The 19,311-nt window shown below is 40.4% G+C and overlaps 3 protein-coding genes across 5 annotated transcripts; 2 read left to right on the top strand and 1 right to left on the bottom strand.

Moving 5' to 3' along the window:
* Positions 1–95: 95 nt before the first annotated feature.
* Positions 96–9,925, bottom strand: mrs2 (magnesium transporter MRS2). Of its 2 annotated transcripts, XM_020091375.2 has the most exons (12): positions 9,595–9,925; positions 8,893–8,957; positions 8,604–8,640; positions 8,101–8,213; positions 4,162–4,323; positions 3,927–4,057; positions 3,641–3,757; positions 3,086–3,155; positions 2,649–2,731; positions 2,213–2,330; positions 1,734–1,838; positions 96–1,557 (listed from the first exon to the last, which is right to left on the bottom strand). In XM_020091375.2, exons 1-12 carry the CDS (start codon positions 9,923–9,925, stop codon positions 1,498–1,500), a joined length of 1,392 nt encoding a protein of 463 aa, XP_019946934.1. In that variant the 3' UTR covers positions 96–1,497. The 2 variants fall into 2 exon arrangements, with proteins under 2 accessions (XP_019946934.1, XP_019946935.1); XM_020091376.2 differs by lacking the exon at positions 8,893–8,957 and having other exon boundaries at positions 9,595–9,914.
* LOC109632205 (integrin beta-1-like) lies at positions 4,791–7,839 on the top strand. Its single transcript, XM_020091377.2, has 7 exons — positions 4,791–4,908; positions 5,517–5,771; positions 5,947–6,151; positions 6,261–6,390; positions 6,603–6,909; positions 7,005–7,280; positions 7,530–7,839. Exons 2-7 carry the CDS (start codon positions 5,518–5,520, stop codon positions 7,723–7,725), a joined length of 1,368 nt encoding a protein of 455 aa, XP_019946936.2. The 5' UTR covers positions 4,791–4,908; position 5,517; the 3' UTR covers positions 7,726–7,839.
* On the top strand, positions 9,907–19,080 carry LOC109632098 (lipid scramblase CLPTM1L-like). Of its 2 annotated transcripts, none has more exons than XM_069536684.1 (17): positions 9,907–10,046; positions 12,449–12,540; positions 13,213–13,390; positions 13,476–13,603; positions 14,361–14,439; positions 14,544–14,661; positions 14,926–15,020; positions 15,196–15,280; positions 15,821–15,921; positions 16,013–16,072; positions 16,286–16,336; positions 16,434–16,516; positions 16,786–16,820; positions 16,964–17,019; positions 17,157–17,201; positions 17,408–17,535; positions 17,830–19,080. In XM_069536684.1, exons 2-17 carry the CDS (start codon positions 12,470–12,472, stop codon positions 17,894–17,896), a joined length of 1,380 nt encoding a protein of 459 aa, XP_069392785.1. In that variant the 5' UTR covers positions 9,907–10,046; positions 12,449–12,469; the 3' UTR covers positions 17,897–19,080. The 2 variants fall into 2 exon arrangements, with proteins under 2 accessions (XP_069392785.1, XP_019946782.1); XM_020091223.2 differs by lacking the exon at positions 9,907–10,046 and adding an exon at positions 11,101–11,443.
* Positions 19,081–19,311: the final 231 nt, after the last annotated feature.

Genomic DNA, 19,311 nt, shown 5'->3' on the forward strand with positions numbered 1-19,311 from the left:
CAAAATCAATTAATAATTTAAATAATTTGTGGGTCATTTGGTGACAGAGAAACGGAATTACATTCACTATGAAAAAAGAAACATGAACAAGTAAGGACATAGTGATTCGTTTTATTGGCAATTTGTATAACACAGGAGACAACAGCCAAAATATGAAGGGTCTGGCTTAACTTGTTATAAATAAGACACAGTACAATAAGGAGGGATTCTAACACATATTGCTTGTGAAACCTGAAGATGAAGCCAAATCTACCAATGTTTCCTCATAAACTGTTGTGTCTATTGGCTTTGACCAGTTTAACCAAAGAGGGATTTTAAAGGCCAATAAAGAGATACAGTAGATCAGACCACCCAGTCATGGTTAAGAGAAAAATTACAGAAAATTAGAAAAAGCAAATATTATTTTGAGAATATTTATTTTTCTGCTTTCATTCATCTCATGACCCCTGAGATTTATCTTTTGACCCCTTGAGTGTATTCTGAACCAGCACTGTAAGGTCACTATAGCTTTGCCCCAGAACGGTTTCAGTTGGTCGAAGGCATGTGTATCTTTTCACTGAGGGTCTGCCTGTAACATATGGACTACTACACAGACTTCCCACATTTATATTTATATTGTTTTTAGCATTTGTTATTTTTTTTGCTTTAGAAGCAGTCACAGTCATCATCATGTGTGCTCCATGTGTAATAAGAGCCTTTTATTCTTGGGCAAATGTCCATTTCAGACACAATCATAAAGTGAGACAGTTAATAAAAAAATATACATAATTGTTTTTCTGTTTGTTTTTTAAGAAAGAAGAAAAACTGCAGAGGCAGCTTTTAGTCAGTCATGTCAACAGTCACATCAGAAAGAAGGCTATCATCTGATAAATCCTTGTCTCCCAGAGCAGTAAGTGTTTCAAGAACAGTCCCTGCAAACCATCCAGAAGACAGCATGCATGCTCACTCATTGACATGACTTACTCACATGTAATGGACGGGAGCCAGCGTTAACATTAACGCACTGACAGGTCAAAATGTCTGTGGTGGAAAGGGTCTGTTTAGACAACTAGTGACTGATGATATTTAACTCTTTATAAATATAACAATAGCCTTAATACAGTCACATGGCTCCCAAACCCTTTTCAACTATAAAATGAGGGAACATACAACTGCATGTAAGCTGGGTATCATATGAGTTTGGTTTCACTTCAAGTGCTGCTGCCTTTCACCTACACATACACAGAGCAATACCAATGTTTTATCCACAGATATGATTATATATGAAGACATCCACCCATCTGAAATGACTCCAGCATTCCTGCGAGGTATATAATGACACAGTGAAATCTCCAGATGTTTGGATGGAGGCTTGATCTCGGCCATAGTCATGGCAAAGTAAAACAATGAGGTAAGTTAAAAAGAATTCATAGCCAGTTAGAGAGGTTCAGGGTCAAACAATCATATTTAAAGCTACAGAGTCTGTGTGATGTCAGTTTACAGAGCGAAGGAGGCACTTCATCTGATTCCTGGTTTTACGTCTGATGTTTTCAGATTTCTCTTCCAAACTGGAGTGATCTGAATCACAAACAGAAGAAAAGACATGTGTGACCTGAGCTTTAGCCACTTATTTGACTCTAAATAAAATGATGATCCTTGAATTTATCAATCAGGACTTTGGGGTGAGAAGTGGCCTCAGAACATGAACGTGCAGAGATGGCATATTCTACACATTGTGGCTGCGTGTCTATTACCAGTGAAGGCTCTAGATGTCGTCCCAGAAATGACAGCAGTCGTCGCCATATCATCCCGCTGCCCAAGAACATGAAGCCCGTTACCAGCCAGAAAACACGAGGGTCCTGGTGACAAACACCAACAGATAATCACAAAAATGAATAAAGGTATAAATATAGAAAAACAGTGTGTACAGCGTGCAGGTAAAGATACATGGACCAACATGAATAAGGAATACATGCAGGGAAACACACATAATCTCAATATTATATCTAATAAATAACTTTTCTATAAAATGTCAAAAATAATGACAATTATGTTTTATCTGAATCTTACGATTTGTCTTCAAGTTGCCCATTTTTATCAAATTCGAAAGTGAATTGTGCACAAGTCAGAGAAAAGTAAAACAAGCAAGAAAATCCTAATATTTGAGCAGGCGTAAGCGGCAAACACAAAAGTGAAACACGTGATGCAATTCTTTGGCAGGAAGGTGTCTCACCTCTTCAAAGCACGACGTCAAATTCATTCCAAAGGCCACACCAATCAGACCGAACAAGGTGAGGGAGAAGGAACCCATGGTCAGCTGCAGGTTCAGACGCATCATCACGTTACGATTGCTGCAATAAAACAGACACTCATTTAGAACCAACAACTCGTTCTGTATCAACAGAATAAAAATATGGATCTTAATCATGTCAGAGCAAAAAGAACAGCAATTACAGACATTGTGAGTTTCAACGTTATCAAAGCAGTTTCACACAAAATGCTGTAAATGATAAGTCTCATAAAAACACACTCTGAACAGTAAAAACATTCTGCATACAACAGACTAACAAGTGGCAGTTATACATACACTACTTATAGAATATAAATACACATACTGTAGGTAAGGGTATAGGTAGTGTACACCCAGTGTGTGAGTGCCTTTGGTGTACCTGTCTAGATTGATAAAGATGACACTCTCAGAGTCGTCTATCAGCCCTTTCAGTTCTCTGGCCTTGTTCCCCAGCTCCTCAGCCTGAATGGAGCAGTTCACAAACACTCACTCACTGTACACGAGCCAATTTCCCCCCCAGGCAACAATACTTATTTCTGATTTTTATCGGATGGCATTGATATTGTATTTCTGTGCTTTTGATATCAAAACAAACAGAACATGTGTCGTTTTGTTCACAAGTCTTGTACAGACCATTATGCAAATCTTCTTGTAGCTTTAAATCTGCTTCAGTTGAGTCACAGCGCTGTTGTTAGTTCACAATTTCATAAAAAATACATTCATCCATTACTGAGCATACTTATTTGAATTAGTTTATATCTAAAATTAGAATGTACTGAGTAAAAAGTGAAATGTTTGCTATGTGGGTGGCGATACCTGCATAAAGTAATTCTCCAGTAACAGTTCCATCTCCTCAGCATGGTCAATGCCCAAACTGCTCTCCTCACTAGAAAGGCAGACAAAGAGTCATATAACTAAATATCACTTCACATTTGACCATGTGGCTTATTGATGAGGCTTCTGACTTTGGATCAGAGGATTGAGGGTTCAAGTCTTGACTTCTCTATCTAGTTTGTTTCTGGAAAGGAAAAGGACCATGTAACTTAGAAAACATGAAAAATGTATTTTGAGTAATACCAATGCTTAATGGTCATTCCATGTTTCATCAACAAAGTAAATGACCATCACTTGCATTCTATTGTACATGTTGGCTTAACAAACAATCAAAAAGTATTCAAGTCCTATTTGTTAGTCAAGTTAAAAGAAAGATAAATCAGCACAGAAAGCAGCACAACTTGAAACCAAATTTACCTCTAACAAAACCTAACCCCTACCAATGAGGACAACTGCACAAACAAAAATAATTTGAATATGAGCAGAAAACCTTTTCAAGGCTCAAACAACTTGTATGTGAGTGCATGTGTAACGTACAAAACTCTTGGGTCGGTCCACTTGGTCAGACAGAGTTCTTCAATGATCTCGTCCTCATCCAAAATCTTCAGCAAGGAGTCCTTAAAAACCTTTATGTCCGTTTCCAACTCGGACAAACTGTCAGGGACACAAGACAGACAAATCAAAATGTAAATGTTTAGGTCTAAAACTACCAGTGTGCATGTTGGCAGATGAGAAGCAGTGAAAGAAAACTGCAATCCCCTGCCACACCTAATCTAGCCTCATTCAGAGGAGCTATGTTGGTGTGTATGGATGTGTGCTTTACCTCTTGCTGTTCTGCAGCAGTATATGTAGTTTACTTCTGTCAGCAGAAAGGATTTTAGGATCCACTAAGGATTCCAACACATCCAATATTACTGGTTCGACCTCATTCAGCCGGGTTTGCAGCGTGTTAACCTATTGACAGATACATGAACAAACACATGAACAAGCCTTTACCTCATGTATGTCCTCTGTTTACAGAGTTAGAAAATGCTTGGATACTCTCTAATCTGTCTCACCTTGTGCTGCAGTATGGCCTCCAGTGCTCTGAACTCAAAGGGCAGCGAGTGTGTCTGTAACGCTAGCTGAGGAGCAAACTCCAGCATCAACCAGCGTTCCAATCCCAGACCACGAAAATCCAACACCAAGAGGGACTGTGGCGTTATGATGGCTTTCAGAGACTATGGGAAGACAAGCGGGATGTTAGCAGATGTTAGAAACTACTGAAACCTGTACTCTGATACCAGAGAGAAGAAGATTATAAAAGGGACTCAGCTTGAAGTGACATGAATTTGTTTGGCAGTAAAGCTACTTTTAGACAAGCACTGAAGTCTGAACATTTTCCAGAGGGGCTGTATGTGAGAACATAAATGTCAAGAGTCTGTTGCTCCCAACATTTTTCAGATCTTTTCCTGCCAGCCCACTCATAAAATGTCAGGAAATGTCAGTGTGAGCGCTTGTGAGAACCTGAATTTCGTCAGTAACAGATGCATACAGGACATTTCACATGTTGATGTGTACGAGTGTGAGCATCTGTCTGTATGTAAAGATCTGTGTTTGGGAGGCTACAAGCTCAATAGTTGACTCTGATCTGTCAATATTTGCAGTGAATGACCTGATAATTGAGAACCTGTTATGTAATCAAGCACACTGGTGTGCTCTGAGGGGTCTCAAGCAGACTTCACACACGACCGATATACGACTGGACTCGTCAGCAGAGGAACACCAAGACGCAGTCACAGCACAGAAAGCTTTCAGTACTTCAGGTAACACACCAGCACTGCTCTTTATTTATGTTGAAGTTTTTTTTTTTGCACATAATCAAGCACAGATCCAGACGCGTGAATATCACTGCAGTCTACGTGATGCACACCTCTTTACTTTGTTTTTCTAATAGTCAAGTAAGACTTAGTTGGTTAATAAGAAAGTTAATTTTTTTTTGTTCTGTTTAAAGTTTAGACAGAAATACAGCACATATTGTTGGTGCATGGTGTATATACAGTTCTAAACCTGACAGTGTTTCAAAACTGTAAGTTAATACAAACAGGCCGGACTCTAGTCCTACATCTTTACTATTCAGCAGGCTAAGTGCAAGCATTTTTATTATTTTGTGTAATTATAATGCATTTTTTAAAATTTCAGTTTTAAAAGTGACCCAGAAGATATTATTATACTAGATATTATTATATATTAATACTATTAAAACATACAGAAAAAAGATTACTACAAAATAATTTAACATGTGAGAACTTTGCCTATTTCTATTTAACAAAATATATTTTTTGCTTATATAATTTATTATATTGATATTGATGATTGATGACTAAATTTCTACTTTCAATAACATCCTCCTGATGTGTTATTGTAATTGCAGGATGGCTGTGAAGCTGCTCTGTCTCTGCCTGCTGCTGGCTCTGTTGTGTCCCAGCTGGGCCAAAAAACAAACATGTCCAACATCTGCTTCCAGCTGCGACGAGTGCGTCCAGTCTGGTCCGGAATGTGCTTGGTGCACTGCCCCTAATTCTGACGTTCGGTGTCATACCATGAAGGGGCTGCGGAGGGCAGGCTGTCGTAAAAGTCATATATACAACCCTCAGGGCTTGGTGCAGGTTGTCAAGAATGAGAGCAGGTGAGTTTTCAAGTTTTTAAGATTGAAACCACACAGGGAAAAACACCCCAAACACAGACATGCATCAAATTATACTGATTTAGGTATTGCTATATTATAGTTTCATCATTTATTCAAGGCCACAATTACTTTTTAGTTATTTATCATGCTGCTTTTGACTCATGAATCTGTGCAGCACAGAACCAGCAGATGCCAAGACCCTGTTCCTCCAGCCCCAGGAGTTCTCGGTCCTTTTGAGGCCGGGTGTGAGCCAGACTTTCCCTCTAACTATCACCATGCCGACAGACCAGCCTGTCCCAGAGCTGACGACAGACACCAACAATGTGCCGGCGGGAGTCAACATCACACTCAGTAGAGTCGTGACTGGACACCCCTTATTTGTACATGTCACCAAAAGTTAGACTGAATTATTGCACGGGACATCCGGAGCCAAATACCTCATGTTAAAAACAAAGGTTTTGCCATAATAATAAATGCTCTGTTCTCTAGGTGACTGTGGAGGCCGCCCAGTGTCCCAGTAAGATTGATGACTCAAACCAGAACAGGACTGGACCCTGGTTTGTCTACATCACACCCAGAGGCTTTCCACTGAGTGTGAAGTTACAAATTTCTCTGGAGTGTGAGTACAACCACAGAACCCAATCAAAGTTATATATATGGTGATAAAGCTGAGTACTAGAAAAGACCCAAAATGAAGACAATGAGATAAAATCAGTCCTTATGAAATAGCTCATTCAATAAGATTAATATGAAGATAATTGTGTCAGAAGAAGGAACAAACAGCACTCTTCTATAATGTTATGAATAAATACATAAAAATTATTTCCCCAGGCCAGTGTGAGTGCACGAGAAGCCGCGAGGAAAGCAGCGTCGCCTGCAGTGGTCACGGAGCTCTGATGTGTGGCCAGTGTGACTGCTACGATTCTCACACTGGACAAAACTGCCAGAGGGACAAAGATTCATCTTTTTCGCAAAATGAAGATTTCTGTCGCTCAGGCCCAAATGCCCCTGTGTGCAGCGACAACGGGGAGTGTGTGGACGGCTTCTGTGAGTGCAAAGAGCGAGCTGACCCGCAACAAAGATACAGCGGACGATTCTGCGAGTGCAACAACTTTGACTGTTTATACGTCAACTCCAAGTAAGATGTGTGAAAATCAGTTATCTAATCTTGTCTACTCTACTTAATTACAAATACAGATTTATATTTAAAAGACTACGATTCATGTCCAACAGAATATGCGGAGGCCATGGGAAGTGCGAATGTGGACGCTGCTTGTGTGACGAGAATTGGACCGATGAAGACTGCAGCTGCTCCATGGAAACTGCCCCCTGTATGGCAACAAACCAGCAGCTGTGCAACGGTAGAGGGATGTGTCTTTGCGGCAAATGTAAATGTGAGCCACCATACGCTGGCCCGACCTGTGAGATCTGCCCTTACTGTCAGAACACATGTCAGCAGCACATGGAGTGTGTGGAGTGTCGAGCGTTTGGGACGGGACAGAAGGACAGGTGAGAATACAGGGGTTCTGAGAAAATGTGATAGGGACAAAATTAAATGAAATCATTAACTAAACACTATCTGTTGCTTTCTCTGAAGATACCATACTGACCTCTTTCTGATTTGAGACATAAGACTATTTGTCTTATTTCATTTCCACAATATAAATTACTTTTAATGAAGAATGCCCCCAATTATTATATTTTACAATTTGAATGCAAAAATTCCTGAATTGCTTGTGTTCTCTCACTCTGCATCAGCTGTGACCAACAATGTGGCTCCCTCAGTGTGACCGTGGTGGAGACCAGAGATGATTTGCCTCAACGTGAAGAAAATATTGCATTCTGTAAAATGATGAGCCGCCATGACTCTTGTTTCTTCTACTACACATTCTCTCACACACCCTCTGGTGGACAGTCAGTTGTGGCGCGGGCTAAGGATTGTCCCCAATCCTAATTGTAAGAAGCATTTTTCCTGTTTAGGTTTCAATGTAAGCTACATGAGTTTTGTCTGTTTCTTTGTTTTATTAACAATGATACTAAAACTTCATAAAACTTTTGGCTTTGCAAATGTTTCCAGTTGTCATTACTTAACTGCACTATACCGTCGCATCATGTCTCATTTAGAGACGGGCTGAATGTCTCTGGCTTGAAATTGAGCTGTTATAAGTCTTGCATCAGCAGAAAAAGAGTTTTAGGTTTATTTTCATCTATGTTTGGTCTCAACCTTTCATCAGAGCATGTTTCCTAATTAACTGTCACTCAATTTGGGTGACAGCAGAAATATCTCATGATTCATAAAGTGTGCTTATAAGACAAGAGGAGACCATACCGCCATTCGTAAAATGATGCAGTTGTTTCTGGCAGTGAGGCTGGTACTGTGCTGAAAGCGAAGGTCTCTGGCCTGAAGACTTAGCTCCTGGCAAAGCTCAGTTTTCTTCTTCTCTGTAGGACAGATAAATAATTACTTCACTAAGAAGAGCAGCAGCAAAGAGTAATAATCTAGACACAATTCTATTCTATGTATTTCTGACTTTGTATGGTATAGGACTCTACACCAAATCTAGAATGTTCATTTGAGCAAATCTTACTTTCTGTGTTTATATTGTAAAACAGGCAAAACAATAATGAAAAAGAACAACTTGTTCTGCTAGATAACATAACAGAGTGAGGGAGCAAAGTCAAACCATGAGGGTGACACCCCAGGTCACAGCAGAAGCAACACAGCAGTGGTGAGCAACAGTTTTGTGTCCAACTGTGCATGACTAGACAACCTTGACTTTAAACACATCATTTAAGTCAATTAAAGGTTAACAGGAATTATTTTTAACTTACCAAATGATGTCACATTTCCCTCCTGGTCAAATTTCATCTGTGAAATAAATAAAATATAGAAACTGTTTATCTACATCGAGGGATCACAGTTTTTCAAGTTTTAACATGTTCCAAAACATAAGTGCACAACAGTAGATTGGTTTGATATTGTTTGGGAATCTAGATTATATCCAGTCTGCATCTGTTTTCATATTCGCTCCTTTACATTAAACATGTCTCAGATCTAACAGTAGTATGTTCAGCAACCACTGAAATTATTCTGGCCATCTACCCTCAGTGAATTTCTTACCACTACAAAAGCTAGAGGCACACTGGAAATAGGGGCATCTGTCACTCTGCAGCGGATGAGGGACACTGTTAAAAAAAAAGACGAGGTAAAAATACATGTGAAGCAAAGTATTTCAACCATAAAGCTGCTTAATTGAAGAGATGACTATAGTATTGTTGTTGTCTTTGACTGCAATAATGATGTTAAAATATGAATATACTGAGCTCTGAAAACGATGAGATGCTCACACTGTTATTTCACTGGATTGACATTCATCAACTCATTTTAGCAGTTAAACCCCAATTATGTTGACCAGGTTACTGTGACTGGTTACGATTGGGTGGATTTAAAAAAAAATACCCTTCATCTTCTGTTTTTAGGAAGTTTTATTTTTGACCATGATGACAATTAATGACAAGGATGACATTAGGTCTGGGCTATAGTGGAATTGGTTCTTCCAGAGAAAGATGTGTATATAATAAAGTGGATGTTTCTAAATTATGTCCAACATACTGGCAATTCTGTCCTGCAAAGTCGTTTTATTTAACCTTAGAAACACACACTGATGCAAATATATCTGTAATTGACTAATATCAATCTATGAGGCTTAATTTTATCATGTATTAAATGTGTAAAAACGATCTGCATATGTCTTATACCAGCTGTAACAGTGAGATCCCCTGTAGTCAGTATACCTTCAACTAACCCATCTCTCATGCTCACCAGGCCACGATGCTCCTGCCTGCAGCAGCTTCTCCTTTCTCACCACATCGGACTGACTCGTTCTGTGTTGATGCCTTGATCCAACATCAGTGTAGCTCCTCCTGTGCACAGACACGTTCCTGTTTCCTCCTGGCACAGTGTACTTCATTGGGCAGAGGCTTCGAGTGACGCCACGTCTTGAGGCAGAAAAAGCACTGAGACAAGTGAAGGGTCGCCTTGGAAACAAGTTCCCAGTAAAAGGTAGATACACCCTGGTGCAGTTCATGCAGCCAGCCAGCAGCAGCCTGGTCTCCACACCACGACAACACACAGCCTTCACGCAGGCTGACATGGCGGCTGTGGAGAGAGCTGGTCTCAGCTCAGATGTGGACACAGGTTGAATGTGTTAAATCCTGGTGTCATTGGTGGAGCCTTCCTGCAGCTGTTTGAGTGTGGACAGTCCGGATCCACAGGTACGAGGAGAATGAAAAGTATTCACACATAAACATGGCAGGGTCAGTTGGTGGAAACACTGGTTCAGCTCCGGTACCAGCAGCTTCACTCTGCCTGAGCTGCGGCTGCTTCCTAACTTTCCTCGCGGTGTTTTCAGCAGCGGCTGCTTCGTGTTATGCTAGCTCCGTTAGCTTGGACAGTGACGGGGACAACTCGTTTTTGTTAATTCTCCGTTTAAAATCCACAGTGACAGTAAACGAGGACACGACGGACACGCGTCTGTTGCCTGTCGATAACAACAGACCGAGCTGAATCAAGAAGTAAAGTTGTGCTTCGGTCCCACACCGCAGCTCGCCGGGTTCATGATGGAGGGGACACTAGCAAGAGCACTGTGCCTGACCATAATGCACCGCGGTGACAGGGACCAACTGGCAAAGATCGTCTATGGTGAAGTGAATCACTCGAACTAAAAAAAAAAAAAACTACCGCACAATGATAGTCAATAAAACTATTATTTTTATAAATAATATAATATTCTTTTTTGTCAATAAACAGACAAACGGATTGATGGACGGCCTTATTATTATCATCACACATGGCTCTGTACATTATTCAATTCGTTTTTATTTGTATAGCGTCAAATCTGTATATAGGAGAGAAGAGATGGGTGGAAAAGAGGAGAGAGATGGGGGGATGGGGAGGAGAGGGGGAGGGAGAAGGGAGAGAGAGCAGGAACAGTTGTGTGCCATCATCATCACTAGTTGTTATAATGAACCTAACTAAGGGATGGTTCAGGACTCTAGGAGGAGGAGATGGAGTGGATTAGCATGTACAGGCGTTGCCATGGTTACCTATGTGATGCTGACCCTCCTTAAAGTAGGAGCATAGACTGGATATAAAAAGCTCAGGACCTTTCTACCGCAGCCATTCGCACAGACTGTGGATGTCACTCGCCCTCCATGATACCACGTGTAGCTTCTTCACGATATCGCGAGATTATCTGCTCAGACGTGTCTGCGCTCAGCCGGCGGGGTTTAGTCAGCATCAGCATCCTCTGCCGGACACAGATCACCGGAAGGATGCTGCAGCGAGGAGGAAGCGTGGGGGATTGTGTCGCTTCGATCTGATCCGATTATAAACAGTTCAAACCCGACATTTAAAAAAAATAGATCTATTCTTTTTCTGGTTGAAACCCAGCGTCGGTATCGCCGTCATGTTTCCGTCGTGTTGCTCCAAACCCGCGGCGGACGGCGGTAAGAGGAGCAGCTCCGTGGCCAAGCTGCTGCTCGGGGTGTTTGTGGTGTACTCGCTGCACACAGCCTGGCTGCTGTACGGCTTCCTCAACACCAGACCCTGCGACGGAGGCAGAGGAGAGACCTGCATCTCCTCCTACCTGACAGCCAGACCCAGACTACAGGTCAGCACAGGCCTCTGATCCCCACCAAGCATGCAGATCACTCAGGCAGCAGTAATAAAACAAGCCTTTCATTTCTGTGAGATCCAGGTCAGCACGACTGCAACGTACAGGGCATCGATAATTAGTGCAATGTAATTTCCATCCATAGAAATATGACAAAAGGCCAATATGTATCAATATATGGATTATGCATCGTGTAATCACAGTGAGGAGGTAGAACACATGCATGGTCAATATCGGATTTGTAAGAGGTTAATCAAGTGTTTGTCACTCTCTGCTTATGTGGAAGAGTTTAAAATGTTCATTTCAATCTCTGTATTAAAGTTATATAGTTGTCTACATTGTTTGCTCAGTTCAATGTAGAAACTATGACACTATTTAACCATCATATATTGTTTTTGGTATATATTGTAGAATTTATACTGAAATTCATAAAAGTAGAGTTTTAAACCTTCATTTGTGAGAAAAATCAGTCTGTAAACAGAAAATAAATAAGAATCTGTTGTTTGTCATGATAATGAATGTATTACTAATTCTTGTATTTATATAGCACAACCTTTCTGCAAAGGCCTCATTATTTAGTTATACCAGAGCAAAAGTCTGCCTCAGTCTTTTCATCATGTTTTTTCTGTTATATAGAAAATCTTCTGCACAGATAATTCAGTTGTCCTCACTTGAATACGTGAGTTTAGAACAACATGGACCTGTCGTCAGAAAGGATTCTTGATCAGTCTGAACCTCCGACCTGATTTGGTGATGTTGAAAATCATCACACATTTTTATTATTCTGAACGTGACAAGGCCAATTGAGTTGTGCTAATCTTTGATCATGTACCGTAATCAGGAAAACCCCTGATGCATTCTTTTCTTAAAAACAAATAATGATTATCTATCTGTCAAGTCAGGATATGCAGTGATTAATTGCAGTCAAAGAATTAAACGTCCACCACATTACATTTTCTGTTGTTCACCATCAACTCACTGCTTCTCCTCTTTTTTATCCAGCTGAGTGTGTTTACCTGCCTCATGCCAGACAACAGCCAACTCAACCTCGCTGTAAAAATAGACCCATTTGACCCACATTCGTCATTTGAAAGGTGAGTTTGACAAGTTATTATTACAACCATGTATCCCCAACTTGTTAGCATCACACACTGTTATCCATGCAAATTAGTCACAAATTGTGTTTTATGTGTAAAATTGAATGGAGCAGTTATAAGTCTGTAAACCTCTTACCAGTGGTGGGACGCAACAAAGCACATTTACTTCATTAATGTACTTAAGTATTGTGTATTTCTACTTTACTTAAGTGGATTTATTTTAGATTCCTTTAACTGTTATTCCTCTACATATATTATCTGTGCCACTGAGGGCACTGCCAAGATTCATCCATAAGGATTTAGACTGTTGCATTAGAGAATGAGTTACACACAGTAAGTACTTTTACTTTTCATCAAAGTATATTTAAAAGCAAGTAGGGACTTACTTTTACTCAACAAGAAAAGTGAACGTGGTACTTTTACTTGATTACATTTTTGTCTATTTATTTGTACTTTTACTTTAGTAGTACTTCCTCCACCACTGCATCTTGCATAGACTCAGAGCCAAAAGAGGTAAAACTGTTCAAACCAAAAACATAGAAACACGCAAATTTAAAACAGCATTTGTAAAAGCTCAATATTAGTATATATATATGACTGTTTTATCCCCTTTTCCTCTTCTTTTCTCCCTCATGTCCCCTCTCCCTCTCTTTCTCTCTCTCTTCATAGGCAGGTGAATGTCTCTCTGCCAGAGGAGACCCGGGCTAATGGCACTCTGTATGCAGTCGTCTATGTTCACAAAGCCAGTGTTTCACCTCTGGAGGACAGCAGAGAAGTCCACTATGCGGCTCAGCTCACCACCCACATCACACCCACACACCCAGAGGGGCAGAGAGACCCGCAGAAGGTAAAATGCAATTCAGCTTCCAGTCTCATATGTCAGCTACCATGTGAAGCGCTATGTAAGTATGTTAATTTTCTGGCTCCATCAGAGGTCCAGCCCCAAACCAGAGAATCCTGTGTCCCATTGGAGACCTCACCTGTCAGTCACCATGATGTCAGAGGACTTCACCTTCAACAAGGCGGGGCTTCCCAGTGATGTGCGGCGATACATGAGAGTGTAAGTGTCCACAGGAAGCTTTGGAGGTCAACGCCGGGTGATCAGGCAGAGTGCTGCTGACTTCTGCTTCAGTACTGCTGCTCGCCATGAGAGTGTTTTGCTGGGGTCATCGGGTTAAGAAGCTATTCTATTAGCAGTTTGTAACACAATTAAGTTGATTATTCTGCTAATTTATTTATCTGAGATGAGACAATACAGAAAAATGATAAACTGAATGATAACAAGAGAAGCATGACAGCATCCAACCTTCCTGATATTAATTTGCTTTGGCAAACTATAGATATAAGCCTTCATTTGATCTGTACACCCTGTTGCATATCCTCTTCATACACCAATAACGTGCATCAGCAGACAGCTGTCGCAAATGTTCCGTGAAGAAATAGCATTTTTTGCATTTTAATTTATTATATACATATATTTGTACGATACATATTTTATACAGCCAACGGGAGGTAAAATGATGTAATAATCAACAAAAAACTAAGATTAGAAGAAAGTATGGAAATAATAATGATCGTATTTACTTTGGTTTAACCTTGTGAACATTCATACCCAAAGTTAGCAACCACCAGCAAATATCATTTTGTTTTTAAAAAATGACTTACTTCAGAAAATAGTGTGCAGCATCAAGAGATGATTGCAGCTCTGTAGGAGTACACTGATGTCATTCAGTCAAATGCATGTGTGTAAGTACAGAATATACTCTGAGCAAACATGGGTGTTTAAATATGACTTTTTTCCCTGACTCCCGTCGTAGGTCTCAGGAAAGACACCAGATGATCTACCTTCCTCTGCTGCTGGTTAATGAACTCAGCGTCAGAGTCAGAGACCTCATGGTTGGACGCTTTTATCCACATGATGCTCAGTAAAATCTTTTCCATTAAATAGTGCATTAGTTAGTTTAACGTGACCATACATGTATCTCTCTGTCCTTCGACAGAAGATCAACAGCAGCACTGTTCACCTCCCTCTGACTGTGTCCTACGAGGGAATCTCTCTAAGGGGATTCAGGTTTTGGGTCCATCTGCAGGATGTGGTTTATTCCCTACGACAGTTTGGTGAGTTAATAACACAACAGATATTTTGTTATATGATGATCAGGTGAAAGTTGATTTAAAAAATACTGATTGGGTTCAGGGTTATTTAGTATTTTTCATTTTAATAGAAACTTATAATGTTTGAGGAATGACGTCCGCAGGATATTTTGATGTGATACATTGCAATACGTTGCGACATTATTATTTTTAAATATAAGCTTTTTGATCTTCATAATAACGAGACCGATCTGAATCCTGAGTTGCTGCTTCTTTGTGTTTATTAAGGCTTCACTGAGGAAAACATTGATGAAATTAAAGAAACTCTGATGGGATCCAATCTCTACCTGTTAGTGCTGACTGCACTCATCACTGCTCTGCAGGTGAGATTATATTACACTGAGTAAAACACCATACCACACATATTGGAATCCACTGAAACAAAGTCTCATGTATTATTTCCGATCACAGTTTCGTGAGTGTCATGAGGGAACGTGGCAACTGAAGCATTGTAAAATTAAAAGCATGTTGTTTTACTGTGTTTGTGATCTTCTTCAGCTCATCTGTGAATTCCTGGCTCTTAAAAATGACTTCAGCTCTTGGAGAAAAAAGAAGAACATGGTGGGAATGTCCAGAAAGTCAGGTGAGAACATCTTCAAATGATTTTAAATAAGTTTGCATCACTAAAGGCTTTGTTGAGTCAATGTAGGAGGGATAACCAGCAGTAACAAGCAACATTACAGTTAAGCTGTGTTTCGACCAAAATCACCTGGTCCCTGTTGTTCCAGGAGCGTCTTCAAGGAACTAAAAGTTTCCTGCAGACTAATGTTCATCTACGTTTCCACCTCGATCTAATGACCAGGGGAAAAATCAAACTGATGACGTATGAAAAAGCAACAGCTACAACAAGCAGTTCAACTCTGGTCCTCTAGACCAACATCATGCTGACGTTGATCAGAAAATAAACAAGGACTAGTAACAAAGTGTTTTTAAATCACCCAAAATGTCAGAGTTAAAGTAACAAAACTAAATTAACTAGTGGAAGTAAAACCGTTAATTTAGACCCTGGTCCCTGCAAAGGTTCCTGCTTCCTGGGAAAAGTTCCTGGAGTTGAAAACATCACCTGAGAAATGTTGAAACAATACCAGTTAGTTTCTTTCTCCCCCCCTCTCTGTGTTTGCAGTTTTGTGGCGTAGTCTCAGTACTTTGCTGATTTTCCTTCATCTGCTGGAGGAGACCAGTCTGCTGGTGCTGCTTCCTGTGGGACTGGGGGCGTGTGTGGAGGTATTTAGGGTTTTATCTGTCACCTCCAACAAAACAAGCGTGACGTAAAGATCCAAACAGTTTCAGGTCACTAAGAGTGTTTTCTCTCCAGGTGTGGAAGGTATTTAAAGTGTATAAGATCCATTTGCTGTGGAGAAGCTCCAACCTGCACGTGAGTATGTTGTCATCACCGATTTGTGTTCAAACTTAGTTAATAGTTAATATGAATATGTTTGTATGGAGTGGCAGAGCTGTTGTGGTTTGAACAACTTTAAAAGTCTCTTTTAAAATAGCTTAGTCCGGCCTCCTGGCTCCAGCCCTGATGTTAACAGTTTTTCCATTTTATTTCTTTATTTCTAACACTTCCTCTTCTCTCACTGTGCAGTTGAATAAACTGGATGAAGAAGAGAGAAAGACACTGGAGTATGACACACAGGTATCAGTATGTTTCTGTCTCGTCTGTTAGACCTCGGATTCTATGTCTTGGCCTCCATCTTTGTTTAATTGAATGTTTTGTCTGGTTTTCTCTCCAGGCGTCCAGATACTTGTCCTACTTGGTTTATCCTTTGTGTATCAGTGGAGCTATTTTCTCTCTGGCCTACTTACGCCAAAAGAAGTGAGCTGTTCACCATTATTCTGCTTTGCCGCATAATTCAAATGCTGTCTTAGTGCAGTGCCAGCAAATATGCAGGTCCTGCGAAACATTTCAGTACAAGCATCTCAGTTTTCATCCAGTCAGATTCAAATCAGACCTGTGAAGTAAGATGTTTGTGGTTGTTATTGTGTAGCGTTACCACCAGATGTACTGTATATTAAAAGCTGGTAGATATACTATCTGTTTTCCTGATTGTTTAACTAATATTAAATTGTATTGTATGTTGACAGCTATTATTCCTGGTTGATCAACAGCCTGGTGACTGGTGAGTCATTTTTACCAGTGAAAACAGCCTCATCTCTATGACTCTATGAATATTAATATATTGTAATATATAATGATAACTTCATTGAATTAGTGTCAGCGGATACCTTTACTTTTATATTCACATCGCTTATCTCCTCACAGGAGTTTACGCCTTTGGCTTCCTGTCCATGGCCCCTCAGCTCTTCATTAACCACAAGGTCTGTTCTGCAAAACTCATCAGAGACATAAAAAAATAAAAACAAAGTGTTTTAATTACCTGGAACAGTCTGATGATGGTGCTGAGTGAACCTCAACTGTATCCACTCCTGTCTTGTGTTTCTTGTTTGGTTGTCAGTTGAAGTCTGTGAGTCACCTGCAGGGGACGGTGTTGATGTACAGAGTGAGTACAAACACTTCCTGGCTCCATCATGCTCATGTGCACCCAGCACTTCTTACTTCAACACAAAATAGTCCCAGTTCGCATGTTATTTAATCTCCTTTATTCAACTCAGACTTTTGGTTTCTCTTGTTTCCTGCTGTCAGATAAAACAACCTTTTAACTAGAATGGCACTCTTTCAAACTCCCTCATGCCTTCTCTTCACCAGGGAGTGAACACGCTGATCTCAGATCTGTGCTCTTGCGCCTCCTTTTTCTCTGGATCCTTCTCCTCCTCTCATCAACTCTCCTGCTTCAGAGATGAGCTGCTGTTCCTCCTCTACCTCTACCAGCGAAGGTATAAGATGTAAACCATAGACTGTGTATAAAAATGGACGACATGAAGGCTCCCCAAAAGTGAAGCCAAAGCTAATGGATCGCCCCCTGGTGGTTAGTTTTTTGACCCTATAAAAACAGGGTGAAACGCCATGATTGACAGCTCCAAATGCACAAGATGACGGCGTTCATATCCAGCATATTTTGGCTTCATATCTATCAGTCTCTGGTGTAAACAATGTTACTACAATGAGTACTGTATGCTTGTGTTATTGTGTTTTGTAAGATACCTGCTCTCGTCTCATGTTTCCACCAGGCTTTACGCCGCCAAGGCCAGAAGACGAGACTCTGGGAGCCACAGCAAGAAAGTAAAAACTCAGTGAGGAGGCGAGCAATGAATCATTTTCTGAAGTGAATGTTGTGAAACTCATCTATGAAAAACAAAAAAAGGAAGATGTGAAACAGAGACCTGCGTGGGACTCGGCTTCATCAGATCCAAGGCGTCTGGTTCAGCGTCTGGATCCTTACTGCTGTACATTCACAGTGCTGCTGCTTTTTGCTTGACATTGATGATTCCTCTGTTGCTGCTGCAGGGGTCGACAGTGATTCACTCATCTATAGGTTCTCTCTGCTGCACATGTGATGCTTTCTTCTGCTCTATATGCACATGTGGGTGTTTCCTGACACATTGTGAAGGATGGAGCTTCCCACAGCACAGATAGTTTGAAAACCATTAATCAGCTCCCATCTGCTTTAACTAGACTTGATTAGACTAGACTGAGTCCGCTCTTTTGCATCACTGAGTTTTATATGGCTGTCTTAAAAGCTTGAATCATGATTTGCCCCTTAACTTTAAGAGGCTCCAAAGAAAAAATTAATAATTTGACATATTTTTTGTATCGATTTATATGCATTGAATATATTCTGTATGCTTGATCCAATGTTTAACTGAAGCCGGGATCGCTTTTAATAATGGCATAAAATGCCCAATAAAATATGAAAGCATTTAATTTAAGCTACATGAAGCTATAATCTTGTATCACATCATTTTATGGATGCACCATAACATCAAATGTAAGTTCTTCTGCACCATCAGCCCAGTGCAGCATTTTTAGGTTCTTTGGAAACTTTGTTATCCTGAGTAAAACGTACACAGATGCCCTCTGGTTTAAACTTGGCTCTGTGACACATTTCTAATGATAGAATCACAGGGTTGCAGATGACCCACATGTTTTCACACAGCAATGAGAAGGATTTTTTTTCCGATCCATTTGTGGGAAATAAAAAATATGCTTGTTTTATATTTTTAATAATTGATGATCCACATTAGGTTCCCCCACATCCTGAAGTTGTATTTACATCAAGGTGCATGGGAAGTGCAGTCTGAGCTGGTCGCACTGTTCATACGACCAGATGTATAGATTTAATGTCTCTAATGTCTAAAATGCCAATACTTCCGTTTTTTTGTATTTTGCCATTCTTTATGTTCACCACCATGTGTTACATACTGAGTTACTGTATTTCCTCTGTCAATGTACTTTAAAATTAAAAGAAAATACTGACTTTGCATCGTGATCATAAAGAGAGATGAGAGGACTGCTCCCAACAAGTTACTGCAAATTTTGACTTCGACTTGATTGAAGGATAAGTCTGTTTCCTGTCACACCAGAGCATCATGGGAAGACATAAACACAGCACTTACTATGGGGGGGGGGGGGTCAATCATTCCCATCCACTCTCAGACATGAGGTAAAACTGCAGAACAACTTGTGCTGGGATCACACCAGCTGCAGTTTAG

Source organism: Paralichthys olivaceus, chromosome 13, assembly GCF_024713975.1.
Source record: "Paralichthys olivaceus isolate ysfri-2021 chromosome 13, ASM2471397v2, whole genome shotgun sequence".
In the NCBI taxonomy this organism is placed as follows: Eukaryota; Metazoa; Chordata; class Actinopteri; order Pleuronectiformes; family Paralichthyidae; genus Paralichthys; species Paralichthys olivaceus.

Coding starts and splice junctions, on each gene's coding strand:
- LOC109632205 (XM_020091377.2), top strand. CDS start 5,518: ATGGCTGTGAAGCTGCTCTGTCTCTGCCTGCTGCTGGCTCTGTTGTGT. Junction 6,910..7,004: donor TGTTTATACGTCAACTCCAA/GTAAGATGTGTG, acceptor CATGTCCAACAG/AATATGCGGAGGCCATGGGA. Junction 7,281..7,529: donor GGGACGGGACAGAAGGACAG/GTGAGAATACAG, acceptor ACTCTGCATCAG/CTGTGACCAACAATGTGGCT.
- mrs2 (XM_020091375.2), bottom strand. CDS start 9,925: ATGTCAGCCTGCGTGAAGGCTGTGTGTTGTCGTGGTGTGGAGACCAGG. Junction 3,156..3,640: donor TGGACCGACCCAAGAGTTTT/GTACGTTACACA, acceptor CTGCCTTTCTAG/TGAGGAGAGCAGTTTGGGCA. Junction 2,732..3,085: donor TGGAGAATTACTTTATGCAG/GTATCGCCACCC, acceptor TGCTCCATTCAG/GCTGAGGAGCTGGGGAACAA.
- LOC109632098 (XM_020091223.2), top strand. CDS start 11,240: ATGTTTCCGTCGTGTTGCTCCAAACCCGCGGCGGACGGCGGTAAGAGG. Junction 11,444..12,448: donor CAGCCAGACCCAGACTACAG/GTCAGCACAGGC, acceptor TTTTTTATCCAG/CTGAGTGTGTTTACCTGCCT. Junction 12,541..13,212: donor CCACATTCGTCATTTGAAAG/GTGAGTTTGACA, acceptor CTCTCTTCATAG/GCAGGTGAATGTCTCTCTGC.